This window comes from Eschrichtius robustus, chromosome 14 (genome assembly GCF_028021215.1).
Source record: "Eschrichtius robustus isolate mEscRob2 chromosome 14, mEscRob2.pri, whole genome shotgun sequence".
Lineage (NCBI taxonomy): Eukaryota > Metazoa > Chordata > Mammalia > Artiodactyla > Eschrichtiidae > Eschrichtius > Eschrichtius robustus.
Genome location: NC_090837.1, coordinates 57988623 through 58006963, shown reverse-complemented (window position 1 = coordinate 58006963; position 18341 = coordinate 57988623). Strand labels below are relative to the sequence as shown.

The window sequence follows — 18341 nt, the reverse complement described above, 5'->3', positions numbered from 1 at the left end:
CAAATTGTGAATGCAAGGGAAAAATTCTTGAAGGAAATTAAACTACTATGAACACATGGATGATAAGAAAGCAAAACGGCCTTATTGCTGATCTGGAGACAGTTTTAGTGGTCTGGATAGAAATCAAACCGGCCACAACATTCCCTTAAGCCAAAGCCTAAACCAGAGCAAGCCCTAACTCTCTTCAATTCTATGAAGGCTGAAAGAGGTGAGAAAGCTGCAGAAGAAAAGTTTGAAGCTAGCAGAGCTTGGTTCATGAGGTTTAAGGAAAGAAGCCATCTCTATAGCATCAAAGTGCAAGGTGAAGCAGCAAGTGCTGACGTAGAAGCTGCGGCAAGTTATCCAGAAGATCTAGCTAAGATAATTAACAAAAGTGGTAGATGATACAGCCTTATATTGGAAGAAGATGCCATCTAGGACTTTCACAGCTAGAGAGAAGAAGTCAATGCCTGGCTTCAAGGCTTCAAAGGACAGGCTGACTCTCTGGTCAGGGGCTAATGCAGCTGGCAACTTGAAGTTTAAGCCAATGCTTACTTACCATTCCAAAAATCCTAAGGCCCTTAAGAATTATGCTAAATCGACTGCCTGCTCTATAAATGAAGAACAAAGCCTGGATAATAGCACATCTGTTTACAATATGGTTTACTGAATATTTTAAGCCCACTGTTGATATCTACTGGTCAGAAAAAAAAAGATTCCTTTCAAAATATGACTGCTCATTGACAATGCACCTGGTCACTCAAGAGTTCTGGTGAAGATGTACAGTGAGTTAATGTTTTTTATGCCTGCTAACATAATATCCATTCTGCAGCCCATGGATCAAAGTCTAATTTTGACTTTCAAGTCTCAGTACTTAAAAAATACTATCATAAGGCTGTGAGTGTTGGTGATTCCTCTGAGGGATCCGGACAAAGTAAATTGGCGATGTTCTGGAAAGGATTCACCATTCTAGATGCCATCAAGGATAACTGTGACTCACAGGAAGAGGTCAAAATATCAACATTAACAGGAGTTTGGAAGAAGTTGATTCCAACTCTTAGGATGACTTTGGGAGGTTCAAGACTTCTGTGGAAGAAGTAACTAGCAAGACAGCTAGACTTAGAAGGGGAGCCTGAAAATATGACTTAACTGCTGCAAACTCGTGATGAAACTAACAGATGAGAAGTTGCTTCTTAGGGATGAGCAAAGAAAGTAGTTTCTTGAGATGGAATCTACTCCTGGTGAAGATGCTATGAATATTGGTGAAATGACAAACAGAGGATTTAGAATATTCCATAAGGTTTGTTAATAAAGCAGTGGCAGGCTTTGAGAGAACAAACTCCAATTTTGAAAGAAGTTCTACTGTGGGTAAAAATGCTGTCAATGAGCGCTGCATGCTACAGTGAAAACAAATTGTTAGTGAAAGGAAGAGTCAACTGATGTGGCAAAGCTTAATTATCTTCATTGTTGTCTTCTTCTACAAAATTGCCCCAGCCACTCCAACCTTCAGCAACCGCCACCCTGATCAGTTAGCAGCCACATCCTCGAGGCAAGGCCTTCCATCAGCAAAAAGATGATGATTCTCTGAAGGCTCAGATGATGGCTAGCATTTTTTAGCAATATTTTTAATTAAAGTATATACATTGCTTTCTTTAGGCATAATGCCATTGCACACTTAACAGACTACAGTATAGTCTATACAATACAGTATAGTGTAGACCTAACTTTTATATGCACTGGGAAACCAAAAAATTCGTGTGACTCATTTTATGGTGATACTTGCTGTACTGCAGTGGTCTGGAACACAACCCGCAATATCTCCGAGGTATGCCCGTAAAATATATCAACAAAAGAGACAGTACCAAAACTCAGTATTTTATGATACCAAGACATTATTAGTCATAAACAGAAAGCAAAGCCCAAAGGTTTACCTTTTTCTTACGATTTCCACTTTCACGTTGAACTGCCTTCATTAGGTGCACCAGCCGATCTACAAAGGTCTGCTGTGCAGCCAGCAAAGAACGCATAACTCTGACAGACTTATCACCCTGAAGGGATTCAAAGGAAAGAAAAATTAATTCTATGTAGCATAATGATTAGGGTTTCTTCAATAGCATGGGTGACCTTTATTCTTTTAATAGCCACAAACTTCAACACAAAGTAGTATTGAAAAAAATTAATTATCTTTATTCAGAGATAATGATAAACCTGTTATCTTAGTTAAACACCACCAACTCTTCCACAATTGAAAATTATCTGAATCTTCAGCGAATACTGGTCTAACAAAAACTGCACTTTTTTTCCCACACGCAACCATGTGACACGATAGAATTCATTCACCCAAAATGTATTCACTCACCAGTTCAATAAGTATCTGGAAGCCTATAATTTCTTCAAAAATGTGCTGGGCATACAGCAGAAACAATACTATCCTCAAGGAAATAAATATATACTTAAAAAAAAAAGTTCTCAAAGAGCAATATAATATGCTTGCTTAGTAAAACAGAAGCCATAAAAACTAAATGCTATAAAGTCTCATGTAGTAATTCTCAGTTCATAAAATATTATAAAATAACATTTTCTCATTTAATCTCTCCAATTACATTGATAAAGGCAGCTTGGCAATTGTCATCCTTATTTCGAAGATGGAAATTTATTCTCCAAGAGACTGAAATTTCCTCACAGGATGACAAAGGTTATAAGTGACAGAACTGAGATTAGAAGAGAGGACCAACTGCTTATCTGCTAGTCAGTTAGATATAAAGAATCTCTGGCCTCTGAGAACTATACAAAAGTTTAGTCTCAAAGAGTTCAATAAGATGTGACTTACGTTTTTAAGAAAATTTAAATGAAACATGAAACAGTAGATAAAGATGCTCTGAAGTAAAATATTACATTTCTACAGCAAATTACAGTTAATGTCATGACAGTTTTCTTTTCATTGCCCGTGCACCTTCTGCTGGCTGAACTGTGACACTGCCTTAACAGTCACAAGAATACCAGGCGAAAAATGGCTTACATACCTCTAGAAACTATAAAAGCAAAAATATAAGTTATATAGAAAGTATCTGTAATATGACCATTACCAGATTTATATAAATATACCTAGTCTTAACAATAAAAATAGAAAACAGAGAGTGCAATAAAAAAGCAAAGCTTTGGGGTTTTCTGTTCCAGGTATAGGTTTATTTTATTAAATCAGGAGTCAACAAACTTACTATAAAGGGCCAAGGATTAACTACTTTAGGTCCTGCTGACTATAGAGTTTCCATACCAGATATTTATCTCCTATTGGAGTGCAAAAGTGATCACAAACAATATGAAAACAAATGAGCATGACTATGTCCCAATAAAATTTTACTTATGAACACTGAAATGTGAATTTCACATAATTTTCATGTGTCACAAAATATTATTCTTCTTGTGATTTTTCCAACTATTTAAAAATAAAAATCCTTAGCTCATAGGGCATACCAAAACAGGCAATAGGCCAGATATGTCCCATGCACCGTGTCTGCCAACCCCTACATTAAACGGTTACCTTCAACAATGCTTGGCTGAACCGTCTCATCACATTCAAGTACATCTCGTGGGTCTTTGGATCTCTCTGCTGAGTATCTTGATCTTCACATTCCACTATCACATACCTTAAAAATGTAAAGTCATTCATGTAAATGTGAAATGAAACTCAGAATCATTTTGTAAACACTTATGCCTTTCCATTAAAACAGATCAATTCACATTTGCAAAAATAATTAATGGGAGTAATGAAACACATTCTATCATCACTCTTTTTAAAGCTGAAAATTCAGGAACAACATATGTAACCTTCTATAAAGGTAAATTAATAACAGAATGCCTTAATGTGTACAATATCCTAGATTTTCTAAAAATTTTGGCATCAAAATGAGCATTTTCTCCTAATGCTTTATGAGGTACACAGAGCAGTAACATCTTCAGAAATTATGTAAGCTCACAAATCTACCAAGTAACTCATGAACAAAAATATTTTCAAAATATATGTAATACTTTTGGTATTACATAAGGCTCTCTTATTCCGGAAAAAAAAAAAAACAACAACACTGAAGCTTCTCTCATTAACATACCTCTGAAAGATAAATAAAAATCTTAATTTTTCCTTTCATATCCAATTTCCCCATTTCTCAAAATTCCATATATAATCTTCAATTTTTCCATCATAGAATTGTGGTTTTAGAGAGTTAAAAAAATTTTAAATATAAATATAGTCTTAAACCTAAACTGCTTATACAATTCATATAATCATATAAATAATGACCTGGATTAGATTTTAGAGGTTGTCTAATCCAGTGTTTCCAACTGTTCTGATTGGAACAAGCCATACTAACAAATACATTTTAGATCACAACTCGTTACACACAGCCCATGTGTGCACACAGATGCATAAAACTGAAAAAAATTTCACAAAGCAATATTCTGTGAACAATATGTTAATATTTGTTACTCTGTTCTATTTCACTTTTCTTTAAATAACAAATGCTAGACTGTGAGCCTTAAAATTGATTTCAATGGATAATGACGTGCAGTTTGAAACTTGCTTATTTTATCAATAGCGAAACTTAGAGGTGGCTGTATCTTGCCCATGGTGGCACAATTAGTTGACTGAAGAGCTGAAATCAGAACCCCGGACTCTGGGGTCCTCGGCTAGAATTCTTTCTACTAAGCTTACTCTCACAGTTTGACCTTTAAAAACCACATGAAACTTTTCAACTTCCTTAACTGATAGTATTTCACAAATCTCAAATCACAGGGCTTACTATTTTCCTTTATACTATTTCTGGAAAGAAAATAGTTAACATCTAGAAGGTAAACTTCATGAGAGCAGAGAGCTTACCTGTCCATCTTGATACCCTCAGCACTTCCATGCCTGGTTCATAATACTCAATATATTATTGTTGAATGAATGACCCCAATCTCATGGATTTAACAAGTATCTCAATGTTGATAATTCTCAAATATGAATATATATCCCTTTTCCCACATCTAAGGCCTAACTTTGCATGTCATTAGGTGATCTGCTTTTATATTCAACTACCCTAATTTTCAAGCAGCAGATCCCCTTTTCAAGACACTGCTTGTCATTTTTAACCGAAGATGTGTAAAACTGAAGTTATCACACTAAATGAGTTATTTTTCTATCTCAATTGAAGGCATTATCAATATTTCAGCCATTTGGGCTACAGTTTGAATCACGTGAGGCTGTAACCAAACCAGAGAACACAGGCTCTACCTAAAACTATAACTGGCACTCTGTGTTTAATTTGTGGTCTGTGCATCTAGAGCCAAACCTAGGTCACAGTCCTTCACTTCAAACACCTATATTCAATTAGTCACTAGGCCCTGTTGATTTTTTCCTTTAAAATGCTTCTTGTAGTTGTGCTGTACTACTAGCAAGCCCTGTCTGGAATCAACCAGCAGATAGCTCTTACCTAGCTTCTCTAACTCTAAAAACAAACCCCTTATTGATCAATACAATCATCCAAATTTTTCTTCTTTAAACTACCTTCATGTCCCACCTATATTAACAAAAACATCAATGGTTCCCGCTTTTCTACTATTTTAAAACAGTTTCTGTGGCCATAGCTTCTGGTTCAAACTTCCACCATCTCCAGTTCATGCATTCACACTCCAATCAGCTCGACTCCCCACCACCCCCACTTTGTGCTTTCGTTCATGTTGCGGTACTGTCCAGAAACACCTTCCCACCTCCACCTTTCCTTATTCTACCCACCCTTCAAATACAGGTGACACTCCGTCTCTTCCAGGAAGTCTTTGCAAACCCTAACAACTTCTTTCTCCTCTGACTTCCTAAGACAGGCACAGCCTCTCATACAACTTGTGCTGATAATGTTACCTTGCTCGTCACTGTTTCACACATTTACTCCTAGCTCCCTTCAGAGGTTATAAAGAAACCAATGCCAGATTCCGTATCTTAAAAATCTTTAGTAGCCCTTGACATACACAATATAGTCTTACACAAAGAAATGTTTTAAAGGTTGATAAAATTTAAGAGCCTTCTCCCACTGACTTCCCAGGTGGTCTGGAAGTCCTCAGAGTTGTATAACCTAACAATAGAATTTTCTGTAAAGTGGTATGAGGAAATAAACCCTGACACTATATCTACCTTATGTTCCCAACGAGAGTTCTAAACCAAATATTCAAGAAAGCATTTTTGAATCTTGAAACTGTCAATACAGATTCAAACCCAGTCCATACTCTCTAACCCTTTGAAGTCCTTGACTATCCCCATCATCTTAGTATATTCATTGTGTTTTCCTGTGTTTACATGGCAACTCCTTTCTAAAGGAGCAATACAGATGACCACAATATACAGGCTCCACTGCTTTGTTCAGGTCCCCTTGACTGTCAAGTAAACACAATGGCTGCAGCTACGTGATAAAGGTCACATAGCAAACACATCTCAAAATCATTCAACCCAAAGTTCTTATGCAAAGGAAAAGTCCATCTAAAATAAAAATGACAGTGTCATCTCCAAAATGAAGGACAAATTTAGATCCAGACTAGAAAACCTAGATTTGAGTCACTTCTGAATTCTCTGTTCACAGCAGTAAGGAGACTCTACAAAGCACTCTCAGGTACTTCCTTGAAACCTGTCATCTTCAAGTAGAAATGTAGACAAAATTGCCTGGGTACCCATTGTATGATGACATCAGTGGGCTACCTATTTCTTGGCAATTTCATTTTGTGAGGTAAATAACCTTTATTACTTTGAAAGGTCTTAAAAGTTATAGAAAAACATGTCAAGGCAGCCAAAGTTTACTTTCAATTTCAACATACTGGAATAGCTATAAAAATAAAAAACTGCAACGATTTATAGATCCTGATGCCCAACACTTTACAGACTGGAGACTATAACTCCCCTCTGAGGTTTAAAATGTTGACACTATTCATTTTAAAAGGATTGTCTGTACTACTGTAGGCCTCTAAGGATTCAACTATAGCAGGAATCCTGTTTAAATCAATGGAAAGGGAACAAATGAACAAGGAAATTCAAAATGTTCAAAAGGAAATAGCGCAATCAATTAAAATTTATATTTTAATATATTTGTTATAATAGAGTAAGCTTAGACTGAGAGGCATATAAATTGTTACATGTGATTAATATTTTTATACTATTCTGTCCAGGTTCAAAGGAATAGAATGATTATTTTAAGTCAATTATTTGGAATTATTTCCCATATTTTCACCCTACAATCACAAAAGTGGTGTGTACCAAAGTCAGAAGTCCACATCAATAGCTTTTCCTTCCCCATGAGTGTTTCTGAATATGTAATATGCAGACTATAAATATGGGAAAAACAATTACTCCTCAGAGAATGAATAGACATAGCACATGCTATTGCATCAGTGAATCAGAGACATAGTGGGAAAACACAAATCAAATCTAAGTTTGACAGAATGCTTATAAGACTGGGAGCTAGGACTGTACTTTGTTTATTATCTATGGAGAAAACAAAGTGCTCTTTCTGAACAGAAACTGTTGCCTCATTGGAAACTGCTCATCTAATAGGTTTCCTACTGTTCAGCTGCTTTCAGAATGGTTTGAAAACTCTTCCTACTTGAAATAAGATATCAAAGATCCTATCGCAACTAATTTCAAATTTTACAATGAAATCTGGTCTATACTCAAATCCAAAGAATACATAATTTTAATCACCACATAATCAGTATACATACATATAGCTCTTATAATAGTGACTACTCTGGACTATAAATTCTGAGCCAGAGTAAACTTTCCATGAATATTACAAGGAAATAAAAAATATCTATAAAGGAATTCTTAGTAAATGATTTTTAAAATATATAAAACCTTAATTTTAAATACCTAAGAAGCTTAAAAGTCCTTACTCAAAACCTTGGCACTGTGCTCCACACATTTTTTTTTAATTTCCATTAAATTATTTACCCAGATTTTTATGAGGAAATATTTATCCATAACACCAGTGAATAGACATACGCTTAAGAATTCAGATTAGAATATGGAGAACATTAGGAAGCAAGAGGTTACATTAAAAGGAAATAGTACCTATCTGGTAATACAATGATTTCTAAGCAAAATTTTCAAAGTAAAAATGGTGATTAACAACTAGCCAAAACATTTTGTGGATGTATTTTCAAGGACATACTGAAAGTTACGGTGAGGGAAACGTGGTTTATGAATATTATATTAAACTCTAAAGTAAAAGCAAGGAACTATTTTTCCTCCCACTACTAAGGCCAACAGGAGAAAAAATAATTACAGGTACCAAAGGGGGGAAAAAATGACTGATTTAGTTAAGATTGTTGAAAGCGGTTTTTCTTCAATGAAAAGAGAACCGTGAAGGCTGAAACTAAAGAAATATTTGTTATGTAAGTAATGAACACCCACATTTATTAAAGAGCCTTTGATTTATTTATCTATTTATTGGCTACAAGGGCAGTATCCAGATAAGATTATGTTTGGAGAGTGGGAAAATGAAGTTAATGATTTGACCTACAGGACAGTTCTCCAACTCAGTCTAAAACACGGAAAGCAAAACGCCTCACTATTCTTCAAAAACAATTACCTTTCAGAATGGACATCTATTAATTTGTACTGTTTAAGTTAACCGCAGTAAACTGAGCAGTAAGATTAGATCAGAGATCGTTTCTACAGTTAAAAAAAGTATCAAGTTTGTCAGGAAGTTTAAAAAAAATATTCTCTCAAATGTACAGAAAGCTTCAGGTAGAGCTTACCCAACTGGCTCTGCCCTTTGTTTGCTCTATAAAACTAGTTAAGGCTCTCTTGTCTAGTGTTTAATCCTAGTGCTTTCTTTAATTGAACCAAAATATTTCTCATTGTGGCTTAAGCTACTTGTTCTTTACACTTTAGAATTCTATGACAGATAAAGGGAGCCATGCTTCACATTAATTGCGTCTCAGTAAATCAGTTAGCTTTTCTATGCCTCAGTTCCTCTCTTTCTTTCATGTAACTCACTCAGGAAACCTGCTCTCATGTAAAATAGAGATACTTACACTTGCCCTATTTAACTTCACAGAACAAATGAGAAAAGGTCACTGAAAATACTCTGTAAATGGCAAAATGTGAGATAAATGATCTAATCCTAGTTCAGGTTTTACCAAGTTCAGCTACATCATGCCTCTGCCTCAGTTTTCTCATGTATAAGTAACTTCAATTTCTAATTTTCTGGTCTTGCATGATTCCAGTGTTTTAGTAAATAATGTGAAAATACACACTCCTGAAGGACAGTGAAGTATCATACTTACACTACTTAAATAGCATAAAAGGCAAGCAGACATCAAACTGAAAAAAACGATTATCTTACCCAGTTTTATCTTAGATCCTGGAAAGTTAGTGAAAGGAAGAGAAACTGTGGTGCTAATAAGCATTTCCATTAGCACAGTTGTAAAGAAATACAGCTAGATATAAATACTGCATAGGCTTTTGATGATTGCTCATACTTTATTTTAAACTGCCTTTTTGTTTACAGTATGGAAGAAAATAGTCTTGAACAGTGATGAGAAAATAAACAAAAAATTATTTCACATACCAGTATAAATAATTAGCCAGTGTTGAGTTTTTGCAGGCTCTTGATATCAAGAAGGTACATAGATCTTGCTGAAAGAATTAAAAGAAATGTATATATATATTACCATCTGCTATTATTAACAAGGGGGAAATAAGAGAGTCTACATTTGCCTATCGGTTTTCATCTACATATCTATGTCACAGATCAGATTTTCATGCATCCATCTATCCCTCCATCCCACCATCCAGTATTTATTCTAAACCAGGTGATATGTGAGAGGCTAAGGACGCCATGGTTTGCAGAGTTCCTTGCCCTACTGGAAGCTTAACATTTGGTGGAGGAGAGAAGCATTAAAGGAAGTCACAGAAATAGTTTAGATTGGGAGGTCAGAAGGCAGCAATGAGGATGTGATATTTAGGCAAGACCAAAATGACGATATGTACAAAGGCCCTGAACCTAACTGTTCAAGGAACTTTTAAAAGGCTCAATGTAGCTGAAATATAGTGAACACTAAAGTAAAGGAGGCTGAAAAGGTAGGTAAAAGCCAAATTGTGGGCTTCCCTGGTGGTGCAGTGGTTGAGAATCTGCCTACTAATGCAGGGGACACGGGTTCGAGCCCTGGTCTGGGAAGATCCCACATGCCGCTGAGCAACTAGGCCCATGAGCCACAATTACTGAGCCTGCGCGTCTGGAGCCTGTTCTCTGCAACAAGAGAGGCCGCAATAGTGAGAGGCCCGCGCACCGCGATGAAGAGTGGCCCCCGCTTGCCGCAACTAGAGAAAGCCCTCGCACAGAAACGAAGACTCAACACAGCCAAAAATAAATAAATAAAAAAAAAAAAAAAAAAAAAAGCCAAATTGTGAAGACCTTTAAGGTCACACTACTGAGTAAGGATTTTATTTATTTTATTTTTTTGGCTGCATTGGGTCTTAGCTGCGGCACGTGGGATCTTCGTTGAGGCATGTGGGATCTTTCATTGTGGTGCATGGGCTCTTCACTGCAGCGTGCGGGCTTCTCTCTAGTTGAGGCACGTGGGTTTTCTCTTCTCTAGTTTTGGCACGCAGGCTCCACGGTGCATGGGCTCTGTAGCTGTGGTGCGTGGGTTCCAGAGCGCATGGGCTCTGTAGTTTGCAGCACACAGGCTCTCTAGTTGAGGTGTGTTAGCTCAGTAGTTGTGATGCCCAGGCTTAGTTGCCCCGCGGCATGTGGGATCTTAGTTCCCTGACCAGGGATGGAACCCGCATCCCCTGCACTGGAAGGCGGATTCTTTACCACTGGACCACCAGGGAAGTCCCTTTTTTTTTTTTTAAAAAAAAAAAAGACATTTTAACAGAAAAACAAATGATGGATATTTTATACACTGCATTTTCTTCAGAAAATCTAGAGCAAAGGATTTCTCATATTTCTATAATAGTTCAACACCGCAGACTGAAAACAGAACTATTGAGAAAACAGCTGAACTTGCACATGAAGTCTACTTCCCCTTATTGCAGAATTCAAGGTTTCTCAGATGACAATACAGAGTCAAACACAGTGGATAAAACTTTGCAGATTGCCTGTGCTTGTTCCAGGCTGCTGCACTGGTAAACCCACAGGCTGTATTCTTCGTTGCTGTCATCTGTGGTCTTCAGAGCCAATAAGCTTTTTCCTGTCCCCAGACCATCATCATAACAGACCCTCCAGATGATAAAATATAGAGTGTGCCGATACAAAACATCTTACTGATCTGATGTGGATACTTTTATACCATACTTAGAAACAACCATAATAAATTCTTCCTCCAGAGGAACAAAAGACGACTTTCCATCTTGCTGGGTGACATCTATATAATTTATCAGGTCTAGTTGCCCTTCAAGACTTTTCCCCTCAGAGAGCTTCAGTTTCTCAATGGCACCAACATACTTTATTCGAAATTCTGCACAGGTATCTGAATGACTGTTGCTTTGTACTGAGCTCTGGGTGGAATCAATATCAAGGCTTGTCACAGTGCTGGATCGAGAAAGCCCTCCAAGGTTGGAATCTACAGACTTGCTCTTAGTACTGATTTCACTATTCTGGGAGCTGCTACTGCTCTGTCGCTTTCTGTCTTTCCGGAACATCTTCCACCATAGCTTGATCCAGAGGCGCCCCCTACAGAATCGAACACTATTTTATCGTCTTCAAAGGTTCCACAGACAGCAGTCTGCACAGAGAGCTTCCTTTCATTCCGACATGGTCAATTCTTGTCAGAAAAACAAGGTACCTCACCGCCGTCTGCGATCAGGGTCAGACACCCATTGCCAGGGCAGCCAGAGCCGCGGCAGCGACCCCCATTCTGGATTTTATTTTCAAAGCAATCCCTACTCAACAAAAGATCTAAAGCAGGAGAGTGAGATGATCTGATTTACATTTTCTGAAAATGACTGTATTTCCTCTGAATAGTACAGACCTGAGATCAGTCAGGATGCTATTACAGTAGTCTAGAAGAGTAAACGGTGAGAGTGGAGATAGAGTGAAGTAACAAATTATTAAAATATTCTGGAAGTATAATTAATAGAACTTGCTGATGGAGAGAAAGTAGGAAGGAAAAAAAGAATTGACAGTAACTCCCAAATCTATGGATTTAGCAAATGGGTTGATTTGTTACATCACAGATGGAAATTCCAAGTGAGAAACAGGCAAGAGTGTGTGGGGGAGAGAGATGTATTTTGAAACATCAAGTTTGAAATGCCTGTCAGATATACAATAGAGATCATATTTGGATATATGAATCTAAAACTTAGATGAGAGAAATGTGCTAGAAATATAAATTTGAGTTTATCACTACAGCCTAGGGCAAGAGTATAAATTGAGAAAAGAAGAGGACCCTGAGGAACAATAAAGTGTCATGCAGCAGAGAAAGTGCTGACAAAGGAAACCAAGAAGGAACAGCCAGAGAGGTGAAGAGGAAAACAAGGGATGTATGGTATCATCCAAACCATGAAAAGAGTTAGTTTTTCAAGAAGGAAGTCATTTATTTTGCTGAATAATGCTGGGAGGAACTTAAAGTATGCACAACCACAAACACTGAAGTCATTTACTACTTTAGCAAAGTAAGTTTTAATATAATGATAGTACCTAGTGGCTTCTATTTGTTTCCATTAAGTATGAGGCAGAACTGTGATCTAGAGACTGGGAAGCAGGGCATGAAGAACAGAGGAGAAAAGGTATGAAAGAGTCACTGTATAGCAGGGAGAGCAACCACCTAGAGAAATGTAAGAAGGCAGTGTTGAGTGCCCACCTGATGTCTGTAGTCATGAATTTATAGTGATACCAACATGCTAGGTTATGTGATTTCTTTAGCAATATTCAGGCATAGAGAAATGATGTTAATTAATTAGGCTTATCAAGGGTTGAGATTGTGCCAAGGAAACTAAAAGTACTAATAAAGGAATGACTAAAATGATGAGCCATGGGATAAAGGCTATACTCAGAGGAAAGCAAACATTGAAGGGTGCTGATAAAGAAAAGGGTAGAGATCAATGGATTAGACGTTTCAGTGAGGTTGGGGTATTAAAAAGTACCCCTTGTTCCTTCTGCTTAAAGTGTTCTTCCTCCAGATCACCACATGGTTGTTCCCTCACCTGCTTCATCTTTAGAAAAGATGTTACTTTTCCAAGGAGGCCTTCCCTGACCAATCTTTTCAAAATCACAACTGCCTAACCCCACCCCAACATTCTCTGTCAGCCTTTTCTGATTTATTTTTCTCCATGGAAAACAGATATCATTATCTCTTCTACTGTATATAAATATTATTGACTATCATCAGCCCAAACACTAGAATGTATTCCATGAAGATAAAGATTTTGACTGTTTTCTTCTCTGCTGCATCATCCCTAGCATATAGAATAGCTTCTGGTACATAGTAAGAACTCAAAAAATACGTGTGAATGAACTGATTACTGAACCAATAAATCAGTCCCTTAGTTTTCAAAGGGCAAAATAATTAAACTGGAGGTGAATGGTTCCTCAAAGGGCTCCCCTAAGGATTCTATGATCCTGTAATTTAAAATTCCTTTTTCAGTATTTTCTAATACATCAAGAGGTAGGCAGACAAGCAAACTCTGGTTAACAGTTAATACTGAAAACAAACGTCACTGAGTCATCAACATTAACTCCTAAAATTTTACTAAAAGCAATAATATATACATTTAAAAAAACAATCAAACTTCTTTCTAATATCAAGCATGTATTATTTATTTTCAACATCAGGGGCGTGAAATATTCTTCTCAAATTAGAAGTCTTAGGGAGAAAAATCAACAATACATACTAGATCAACTTCTGCAAATGCACTCCCAAATATAATTTTCAGAGTAGCACTAGCCAAAAAGACCTGTTGTACCTCAAAAATTACTCTGCTTAGCTAAAAGAACTTAATTTTTCTGTATAAGCTAAAAACAGCAGCTTAGTGTATTTCCCCTAGTATCAAAGTCATACATTTCTACAATGTAATCACAAACACCAACAATTACAGTAATGTTCATAAATGTGTTAACAATAAATATTCTGAGTTTCCTTAAAAAAAAATTTAAGCCCAGTTTATTTTCACATTGCATTTGAATCCACTTATATGTCCAAAGCACCAATAAAATGCCTTGAACTGAAGATGGCACTTTTTGATGGGAGGAAAAGTTATAAACATGCATCATAAACCAGGTTATTTAATAAAGTTGTAATATTTAGTTTATTAATCAAAATCAATGTTTTCAAGACGAACATTATCTTTATGATAGATAATAAATGATGATAATGTTCTTTAGACGAACATTAAACATTATGTTTATCTTGTAGGATCTCTCCTATAGGAAACTCAAAAAGCTTTGTACTCACTTCCAGATTTTCATCATCTGAACTTTCTTTTGTTTTAGATGCAGGAGGAGGGGAAGACACTGGAGGAAGAGGGCTGGTTATAATTTGGGAGCTGAAAAAATAATAGGAGATACCACTGATGTGTAAAATATTCTTTCTGTAAGAGAAGATACACATTTTTAGCATAGTTCACCTCAATTGTGTCTGGTTAAACCACTACTTCCTAAAGTGTGTTCTGTGCAGCACTAGTCACATTATGTTCTGGAAAAAGAGGCTGCATAGTCAAAGAATATGGGTAATAGCCTCTTTGAGATATATGTGCAAGTTTGCATGTATTAAAGTTTCTGATAAATACTATAGTTTTTTTTTTAAAGTACATTTCACTTTAAGCCAGTATCTTCCAAACATATTTGGCCACAAGACAACCCCTACCTTTTTTAACCTTTTTAGGAAACATACATATTAGTGACCAGCAGACCATAATTTGGGAAATACTGGGTTATAGTTTACAACCTATCATGAAATTTTAAATAGACTTCCAATAAAACGTTCTAGGGGGCATAAGTAAGATGAAGTTAAATAAGCATCACTAGAGACTGAAGGCCTTCAATGTACAGTGGAAGAAAATGTAAGGGGTCTCTTCTCATAAAAACAGAAAAACACAAAGCAGCCTACATAAGAAAAAATGTTTTTTTCCTGTTCCTCAGTTCTCCTGCAAATGAAAAACAGAAGATAAAAATAGCATTATCATTAAGAAAAATTCAAAAATATAACCTTGAACTCACCTGATAATTGAAATAATTGTACTAATTCAGATAATCTGAATTCTAGACCTCCTTCTGTCATTGACAAATCTCATGACCTTCACAAAACAACTTTGTATCACTTAGCCTCAGATTTCTTACCCAAATGTTCCTATTTATCTCAAATTTTAAGATTTTATGAAAAGCAAAATGGCAAAGTAGAAAGAACAAGGGCTATGGAGTCAACTCTACCTAATTTGCAAAATAAAAAACTGGGCAATTTACTTAACTTCTCCTTAAGTCCTTCATATCTAAATTAGGCATATGAATACCTACCTCAGAGGATTACTAATAACAGGTTTAATATATGTGGACCATCTCTTGGTGTCTGCTACAGAGGTGGGAGTTCTTAATTGTTATTACTGTTAATAGCTTACTTTCAATTCAACTAACAGGTTGTTTTAACTACTGAAGAGGTGAAAAACAGTCAATAAAAAATACAACTTTACAAAAAAATATTTGAGTCCACTAACTTGCCTCGTCGTTTTTTTTTTTTTTTGCATGAATAGCAATAATATCTGACACCAAGCACCATGTGTCAGACACTTTTTAAATGCTTTATGTATTAACTCATTTAATCTTTCATCCTTAAAGGTAACCATTGCTATATCCCCGTTTTTAAGATGAGAAACTGGGGCCACACAGAGAATATTTAATTTACACAAGTTTACACAGCTAGTAAGTGGCAGAGTCAAGATTTTAACTACGGAATTCTGACTCCATAGCTTGCAAAACACTGTCCTGTAATATAGTGGTTTGTGTTCTGTGAGTGCACATGCCATATTCATTGGTAAAACTTCCAACTTAGGGTTTGGTACATCTGGGGAAAAAGAAAAGAAGACAATTTGAAAAGGTGGAAAACTATCAGATTTGAAAATAATTCCTCCCTGGACATCCGTACCTATCTATTTCTGCAGAATTTATTCCAGAATTCGACACACTCTCTGACACTGAACCCTGACTATCCTTCTTGGTGGGTTCTAATCCATTCTTTATGTCATCAAAATTTTCATATTTGAGAGCTTGGACCAGCTGTAATAGGTACATCAACAAATCCTGGAAAACAAACAAACAAAAAATAAGTTAATATTAGAAAAAATGCAATATGATTATAGACAAGTTACGTCTAATTATTCCTAAATATCAAGCTAACAATTTACTTTTATCTACCACTTATCAGCCATGTTACCTTGGGCAGATCACTAGGTTTCTTAACCTCTTGGTGCCTCACTGGGTCCTCACCTTTAAAATGGCCATATTCATATAAACCTTAGAGATTGAGTTGTGAGGATTAAATCAATTAATAGAAAAAAGTCACAGAATAGTGCCTGGCACAGAGTAAGTGACCAGTAAATGTCTTGTTTAAAATGGTATCCCACTGACATGTACACACTGCAATATTTAAAATAGATAACCAACAAGGACCCACTGTATAGCACAGGGAAGTCTGCTCAATATTCTGTAATAACCTAAATGGAAAAAGAACTTGAAAAAGAAAAGATACATGTATATGTATAACTGAATCACTTTTCTGTACACCTGAAACTAACACAACATTGTTAATCAAATATGCTCCAATGTAAAATAAAAAATTAAAAAAAAATAGTATCTCAAAATCAAGGCGAAAAATGAAAACAAAGAAAAAAGGTTCAGATGGTTCATATAAAACTGAGAAATTAATAAAGGTTCCTTTTTTTCAGCAATAGATCAGATAACAGCATTTTAGGTCTAAGATGACATAAGAAATTCCAAATTTTCAAGTTTTTGAAGAGTTTCTGTTTCATAATCTTTTCTGGTTGGGATTTTTTAAAATATTACATTTTTTTTTTTTAAAGAGAATTTGGAGTTTAAAGAGTTCAGAGTTTAGAGAATTTAGAGTTTAGAGAATTTGGGTTGCTTCTTAAATGGAAAATACAAAGAAACAGACATTTTAACACTCTTGTTTAAGGGAAATGTTTACTTTCCTGCCAACTACCAATAATGGCTTGAAGAAAACAAATTTCTAAACCTAAATTTCTCATTCTTCTCCTGACAATTGAGAAAATTTGCACTAAAAACGCGTCAACAAAGTAGTTTTTACCTTTCTGAGTTTTCCCTTAACGTAAAAAGACTCTAGGTTTAACCTTCAGAATGGAAATATTTCCTATCTTACTCTATAAATGTAGTTCTTAGCCCTTCCCAATGACTACTAAGAAAACTCCAAAAATCTTGCTTTTAAAAATAATTACAGAGAGGAGGGGGCAAGATGGCGGAAGAGTAAGATGCGGAGATCACCTTCCTTCCCACAGATACAGTAGAAATACATCTACACGTGGAACTGCTCCTACAGAACACCCACTGAACGCTGGCAGAACACGTCAGACCTCCCAAAAGGCAAGAAACTCGCCACGTACTTGGGTAGGGCAAAAGAAAAAAGAAATAACAGAGACAAAAGAATAGGGACGGGACCTGCACCAGTGGGAGGGAGCTGTGAAGTAGGAAAGGTTTCCACACATTAGGAAGCCCCTTCGCGGGTAGAGACTGCAGGGGGCAGAGGGGGGAAGCTTCGGAGCCACGGAGGAGAGCGCAGCCACAGGGGTGCGGAGGGCAAAGCGAAGAGATTCCCGCACAGAGGCTAGGCACCGAGCAGCACTCACCAGCCCAAGAGGCTTGTCTGCTCACCCGTCGGGGCGGGCAGGGGCTGGGAGCTGAGGCTCGGGCTTCGGTTGGATTGCAGGGAAAGGACTGGGGTTGGCTGCGTGAACACAGCCTGAAGGGGTTAGCGCACCACAGCTAGCTGGGAGGGAGTCCGGGAAAAAGTCTGCAGCTGCCGAAGAGGCAAGAGACTTTTTCTTGCCTCTTCGTTTCACGGTGCGCGAGGAGAGGGGATTCAGAGCGCCACATAAACGAGCTCCAGAGACCGGCGTGAGCCACGGCTATCAGCGCGGACCCCAGAGACGGGCATGAGACGCTAAGGCTGCTGCTGCCGCCACCAAGAAGCCTGTGTGCGAGCACAGGTCACTATCCACACCGGCCCTCACAGGAGCCTGTGCAGCCCGCCACGGCCAGGCTCCCGTGATCCAGGGACAACTTCCCCAGGAGAACGCACGGCGCGCCGCAGGTTGCTGCAACGTTACGCCGAGGCCGCCGCAGGCACGCCCCGCATCCGTACCCTTCCCTCCC

The 18341-nt window shown here is 37.2% G+C and overlaps 1 protein-coding gene and 1 pseudogene across 3 annotated transcripts in view; both read right to left on the bottom strand.

Moving 5' to 3' along the window:
* The window catches only part of PIK3C3 (phosphatidylinositol 3-kinase catalytic subunit type 3), a 180665-nt gene that overhangs the window by 63956 nt on the left and 98368 nt on the right, over window positions 1-18341 (bottom strand). For all 3 annotated transcript variants that reach the window (XM_068563200.1, XM_068563202.1, XM_068563201.1), the window contains exons 11-15: window positions 16081-16235; window positions 14398-14488; window positions 9570-9637; window positions 3521-3626; window positions 1911-2027 (exon numbers count right to left, since the gene is read on the bottom strand). In XM_068563200.1, the coding sequence (XP_068419301.1) occupies window positions 1911-2027; window positions 3521-3626; window positions 9570-9637; window positions 14398-14488; window positions 16081-16235 (537 nt within the window). The remainder of the gene's footprint in view (window positions 1-1910; window positions 2028-3520; window positions 3627-9569; window positions 9638-14397; window positions 14489-16080; window positions 16236-18341) is intronic.
* Window positions 11045-11647, bottom strand: LOC137776858 (integrin beta-1-binding protein 1 pseudogene; annotated as a pseudogene).